The 7019-nt window shown below is 32.5% G+C and overlaps 1 protein-coding gene across 1 annotated transcript; it reads right to left on the bottom strand.

Moving 5' to 3' along the window:
• Window positions 1–1757: 1757 nt before the first annotated feature.
• On the bottom strand, window positions 1758–6798 carry LOC145004098 (uncharacterized). Its single transcript, XM_078962998.1, has 7 exons — window positions 6300–6798; window positions 4048–4551; window positions 3549–3659; window positions 3322–3444; window positions 3134–3181; window positions 2601–3031; window positions 1758–2532 (listed from the first exon to the last, which is right to left on the bottom strand). Exons 1-7 carry the CDS (start codon window positions 6757–6759, stop codon window positions 1885–1887), a joined length of 2325 nt encoding a protein of 774 aa, XP_078819124.1. The 5' UTR covers window positions 6760–6798; the 3' UTR covers window positions 1758–1884.
• Between the last annotated feature and the right edge of the window lie 221 nt (window positions 6799–7019).

A 7019-nucleotide genomic window follows, 5' to 3' on the forward strand; every position in this document is an offset into this window, starting at 1 on the left:
ATATATATATATATATATATATATATATATATATATATATATATATATATATAAAAGATAGGATCACTAGATATCCTAAAAGATAGTAAGGTATGGTTAATAAAATACTTAAATTTTTTTTTTGTAAGAGAAAAAGGATTCTTATATTAATATAACCCACTAAAATCCGAAAACTATAAAAATCTGTGCAGTCACCAACATTATGTTGACGTTTTCCAAAAATACATGTATTCAAGGAAGCTGCTGGAGTTTTAGCTCTGTCTGTTTATCATATTTAGTCATGTTTAGGTTGCATGCTTGTCTTTTAAAACAATATAATCCCAAAATAATTTATAATAAATAAACGAAATGTTTGTGATATTCTTTTATGTTATGTTCTATATATATGTTTATGCCTCAGCCCAATCTCCCCTTGTTCGCACCGCCCGCCGTTTCTACTGCCAACTAGGGGTGTGACACGTGAAACCCATGGTTTACTAACATGATTGCCTCCCCTGACATTATCAAATGAATGAATGTTGGAATCTACTCTATTCCTATCCCATTCACCAGCTTCCTCATTCTTTTTTAATGTTTTAATTTTCAAATGTGACAGAAAGTAGGGTTCATGTCTTCTTCATCTTCATTTGATCTAGGGCTTCTCTAACTTTGGATTTGATGTATCTTCATCTTCATTTGATACGGGGCTTCTCTAACTTTGGATTGGATGTATCTTCATCTTCATTTGATTTGGGGCTTCTCTACAATGATGCACTCCACCTCTCCTAACTTATTTGAAATCAGGAATGTAATTCTACTCTCTCCTAACTTATTTAAAATCAGGAATGTAATTCTACTCGTAATCTCTGTAAATTTTCATTATACTAAAATGACATACTAATAATTAAATCCCAACAAAAACTAATAACCACGAGGATTCGGGAGAACAATCATCAAAGGATAACCAAAATGCTTTAATCGAATTTTTGTTATTGAATGTGTATACAATTACCGAGAGACCAAAGAAGACACCACTAAAAAAAACGTTTTGGCTACAAAGAAAGTCAAAACTCAAAAGCCTTTAACCAATTTTTACATTTTGCCCATGCGTTTATGCCTTATTTACATATTAAACCCTAGACAATTCGTTTTAAACCATTCTAGTCATTGGCTTACAAACATGTCAAGTTGAAAGTCAAACCTTGTTACCGAACTCGAAACCGAAAACTTTGGATAGTCAACCTGTAACCTAACATTTCATGTTGATTAAGCCGTTCACACCAAGCTAAACAGCTCGAAGTTCTCCCAACATCGCATTGATCTCTACCAAACCTCTCGCCATCCAAGCCACTTTACTTTGTATTCCATAATATAAAAGTACATTTTGTGTTTTATTGGTATTATTTTTGTATATCTATAACATTTTATTATTTTAATTTATTAACTTATTTCATATTTAATTATAATTACACACAAAAAAAGTAGCATTGTCAAATAAGAGATTATAAGGTATTTTATACATTGCTTAATTTATGAATAAGAAACACCAGCTCCAGCTGCATATAAGAGATTATATGGTATTTTACAGATAACTATGACTATATAGAAAATATTATTGTGGATGTCTTATGAACAGGTCACATGAAGAGTAATGTTGTACAGACCATGTTCATTGAGGGTTACATTAAAAAGAAAGCACTAATAATAATAACAAAAATACATTTTTTTTTATGTTTTTTTAACTTTAAAATAATACGATGATGAAAAGTGCACAGGTATATGCAATTCACACCTCTTAAAATCATTCCCATTTTAAACCCCCAAGTTATCACCCAATCATAATTTATCTATCCCAACACCTCAAATAACTATCATATTACAAAGTTACCAATACAACAAAAAGATTTAATAGAAAGGACGTTTCATTCTTTCTAAACTATCCTTACTATACGCAACATATTTCTTACCAAAAATCCTGCGACCATACGTGGCACTCACCAAGTCTATGATTAAAGGGAACTGCAGAGTCACAAACGAAGTAATTGGTAGACATGTCAACACAACTATTGGTGTAAGAATTCTTGAGTTTCTTTGACCAAATACAAGGTACAACGTTGCACCAAAAGCAATTATCATGGCTGTGGTTGAGATAAACAACGTGGCCAAACCAATAATCAACTTTGTGGGCAACTTGAAGAGGAAGTCTTGTTCAGCAAAACGTGCAGTGAGAATCGACAAAAACATTAACAATGAAGTTACAGCTGCAAATAATGATATGGCATCTGATATTGCAAATATTGTGAAGGCAGTGTGGTTAGTAAAAAGTGGTATCCCAGTTTCTTGATTGCTTCCTCCTGGAACTGTAATTGCAGCTGCAAACACAATGGTGGTGATCAATGCAGCTGTAATAGTGTAGGACTCTGCAGTTGCCTTCATCCATTTTTCTCCTTCAATCACCAACTCCTTGTGTTCTCTTGTAAATACCATTTGAGGTGTTTCGTCGAAAGAGTTCTTCTGTTTGATGTTTAGTGGACATACAAATCCTTCGACTTCCTACAAGATTAGATTATGTTAAGTATGCTTGATAAACAAGTTTTGTTCTTGAAACATTATATTCGTACCTTAAACCATTGTAGTTCACTTTGTATCTGTAAAGCTGCTCCCGATATGAGATTAAGTTTGTTGGTAGGTGCCAATCTTGCAGCCAGATGTAATAGGTTATTCCCAGAAGAGTCCTTGATTGTTCTGTATATATTCTTATGATCGCTCATATGATATAACAGGTTGTAAACCTTTTCAGAGCGATTTATCACAGCATATTGAATAATGTTGTGGCCATCTTTGTTTGTACTCCAAATTGCGTTTTTGAAGAAAGGCACAATCCAGTGTACAACTTCGTATGCATTTTCTCTTATGGCTTCAAAAATTGGATTTGTGTAACATCGATGGAAAGAGCTCGGGTCATTTTTATGTTTTATTCGTCTACATACTGTCTCTAATAGCTCCATAGCATCAGCATGAACTTGAACTCTCTTTATAATAAATGGTCGCACTGAAAGACCAAATGAGCATGTCAAACAAAGAACTGTGTACTCTTCTTTCTCTTCCATATTTGGTTATAAAATGATGGTAATTAATTGTCAGTTCATCTTACCTAACATCTTAAGCATTCGTGGGAAAAGAAAAATCACATAAAAAATCCCTGCATTACACGATAGATAGTTTGTTAGAGTTATATGTGGTTATGCAATGTGCAACCACGAAATTAGAAGTTGCTACAATGTGGAATGAAATAATAGATAGTGAAAACAACACAGAACAAATCTTGGACTAATGAATTACCCCAAATGAATAACCCTAATAATACTGTAAGTAACAAACAGCAACAAGCTCTTGGATGTAATTTGGAAACATCACAAAAAGTTTGCAAGAATTCAGCTCCTTTGTAATGCATTATTTCAGTCCCTTCAAAGTAGAAAATCAGTGTAGAGGAAGCTCGTTAGAGAAGCCTTAATTGTAACAAATTGAGAAGGTAAAATCTTGCAGCATCAAGATAGAAAGCAACAAACCAGCGTATGCTTCAACTTTATTAAGTTCAGGTGGGAAATTCTGAGCTATAGCCATCAGCACAGCGTCAGTATCCACTCTTTTGAGGTGCCTCATCAAATCATTTGCCAAGTCTAAGTATATTTCAAAGTTAGTTGTTGCATTTACGTTGCTAACTTTTGGACTTTTGACATAAAATTCCTTAAGTTTGACAAGTTTTGTCTCTGTGACGATATTTTGTTCGTTATTGTCTAAAATTTGCTAAAGTTTCTTTTTCATCCGGTAATTCTCATGTTAAATTTGGAAAAAGTACTTAGGTAAAAACATAAAAGATTTGTAAATTTAAGGGTTTTTTTTTTCAAATTGTAGACTTGTGGGAAAAAATGAATTTTTTTTGACAAACGGTAACATTAAGACACCTAAAATGGTCACATGGACAAAAGTGTCACATTTTGACAAACCTAACGACTTTTATATCAAAATCCCTTAGATTTTTTTTTTTTGAATCCTATAGCCACTTACGAAAATTCTTTGAAGAAATAACAGAAACCAAAAGCTCATCACCACTTGTGCCATAAAACAATGTATCCTTCTCTTTGTCAGTATTCATCTGAGCCAACAAAAACTGAGACGTTTCGGTATGCATACTGGAAAGAGCTATGGCTAGTGATGTGTGACCCTCTTTGTTCTTAGCCAACAACAAATCTCGGTTTCTTTCCACCAAGATCTTAGCAGCTTCAGTGTAGCCAATAATAGCCGCAACATGAAGTGGTGTGTTGCCATCTGAATTCCGCACAGCTGACAATCGTATGTTCTCAGGTATCAAGTTAAGTAGGTTTAATATGAATTGTGGCTTTTGGGTAGTTCCCACTGCTACATGGAGTGCTGAGTTTCCATTATTGGTGATTTTCTCTATCGAAGTAACTTTGTGTTTCCTTTTTGTTTCAAGAACTAAATCCCAATCTCCTGATCGAATAGCACGATCCAAATGTTCGTGAGCCTCTGCTCTTTCTTCTTCGTGTTTATCTAAATTTGTATGTTAATTGTTATGAAGGTAAACAAACTATAAGATGAAAAAAAATGTGTTGTAATATTCTAATCTAAGCTAATCATTAGGGATACGATGGAAAGAAAGATGATAAGATACATGCATGCAGAGGGTGTATATTGATGTTAGGCTAGAGGGAATGATATCATGCATGTAGCATAGTCATCTTGCCATACTACATGTTCAATTAGCCATTTAAAAAGGGATCGTTTGTCATAGAATTTTTTCATATTAGTAAAAAAAGTGAGATTAAAAATTTATTTTTGACTTTCTCTCTTGTCTACAAGAAGTTGCCGAACTCCTTGCCATGCCATGGTCAAGGGGCAGTGTTTCTATGTACATGTTTTCTAGTAGTGTGTCATGCTACTGGCGATATCAGCATGTCCATTAGTGGCACCCAACCATTCCCTCTAGCCTTATAAGCCTTATAAGGTATATGAACCTTTGAATATGATAGCCATGGGAATCATAACAGATTCTATCTGTTGGACATTCTTTGGTTAAACAATTTGTTGGACCTTCTTTGGTTAAACAATTTGCTGTTCACAAGTTTTGTTTTTAGTGAATATATATGGTTTAGTTATTATGCGAATTTAAAAAGAAAATAAAAAAACATGAAAATTTACCAACTATGCATCAACAACATAAAACTACACGTCGCGAGTCATATGGACTGCGACACAGATATCCATGCATGCATTAGTAGTGCATATATATGAATATTCTTTAAAAAAAAAAAAGACAACGGCATATGTTCTTTTGAGCCTAAAATTTGCTGAGACCCTGCATTTTGTTAATATTTGTTGTTTTAATTTTGAGAAATGATGTTTTAATTAGTAGTTCTTAAGTTCGCACAAATATTTAGGTTCTTAAAAAACATGCATGCATATATATATATATATATATATATATATATATATATATATATATATATATATATATATATATATATATATATATATATATATATATATATATATATATATATATATATATATATATTGCTCCAATATAAAAGTATATTTCAGTAATTGCATAAAAACATGCATGCATTTTGTTAATATTTGGGTTTTTTTTTTTTTTTTTTTGGAATTAAACTCAGTTTTCTATTTTCTGAGAAGACCTTATTTTTTACTTGAAAATCAATTTAACTTTTTTTTTTTTAAATAACCTTCAACTTTTTAATTGTTTTTGAAAAAACACTTAAGTTTTTATTTTATTTTTCCTTAAAAAATGCATTCAGAATTAACAAGTATTTTTTCGTAAATAACTGCTAAATGGTAAATGGTCAAACCGGGAATAATAAAAGATCAGCATGATCTTTATAAAAGAAAATAAAAACAAAGTAATGTTTAATACACACACAAAAAAAAAAAAAAATTAGCTTTATACCTTTAAAAGAGCATATCATTGTTAATATATCAATTTTAATAAAGTTAAGTTTTTTGTGTTTTACAAACTAATAGGAAACATGAGTACATGTTTCATTCACTTCTACTTTTTTTTTTTAATGTGAAACTTTAAATGGATGGGATGCAGACAAAATAAGTATTAAATGCTTGTTTCATCTAATGTATACAACACAGTGATTTTCTAAACGAAATACTCATTTAGGTGTGGATCCCCAATTTATGCAACCATGAACCCTTATTTTACTAAAATTGTATCTAAAATAATTTAATCACCAACTCAAAGAAAAGATAGTTTTGCAAACAAGAGATTATACCTGCAACAACAGGAGGCAGTTGTGGAACAACAGCATGACCATACATTGTCTGCAGTTCATTCCACACATCCATTGCACTGCAATCTTCTTCGGTCTGTTGATCTGCGAAACGATCCAAAACACACCCGAGTGTCTCTTTCGATAGCGAACCAAGAATCCAACCTTTGACAAGAGAATCAGATCTTCTCCACAGCCAATGAATGTTAGGCTCACCCACTTTCTCCTTCCCTGAAACAACCATTTGAGGGTTTACAAATGTTCCATCGATGAAACCAAGCATAGCATGACTCTTTAAGAGACATAGCATCTGTGTTTTCCAAATACGATACTCATCCTTACAACTCAGCTTAAAGGTAACAAAATTTGGAGCACAAACATGTGATGGGTATGGGTATGGGTATGGGTATTCTTCTTCTTCGATTTCAAGTGTGATATGTGGATTAGAACTTGAGCTTGCCATCGTTGTATGTTTGTTTCTTTTCTTTCTTCGAATCCTGCTTCCAACTTCTTACATATTAATTTATGCTAGAAAAAAGATGGAGTTGACTTGCTTCATTGGAGATGGCGTCGACCCCACCTAATAGTTAAAGCACAACTAACATAGTAATAAGTTATTTAACAGAACTATTAACAGATGTTATAGTAACGTTAGTTGTTGGCTAGTTAGATATTTAATTTTAGTTGTTGGCTAGATATTTTGTTAGGCTCATGATACACAGA

This window comes from Lactuca saligna, chromosome 7 (assembly GCF_052625555.1).
Source record: "Lactuca saligna cultivar CGN05327 chromosome 7, ASM5262555v1, whole genome shotgun sequence".
Taxonomy (NCBI): domain Eukaryota; kingdom Viridiplantae; phylum Streptophyta; class Magnoliopsida; order Asterales; family Asteraceae; genus Lactuca; species Lactuca saligna.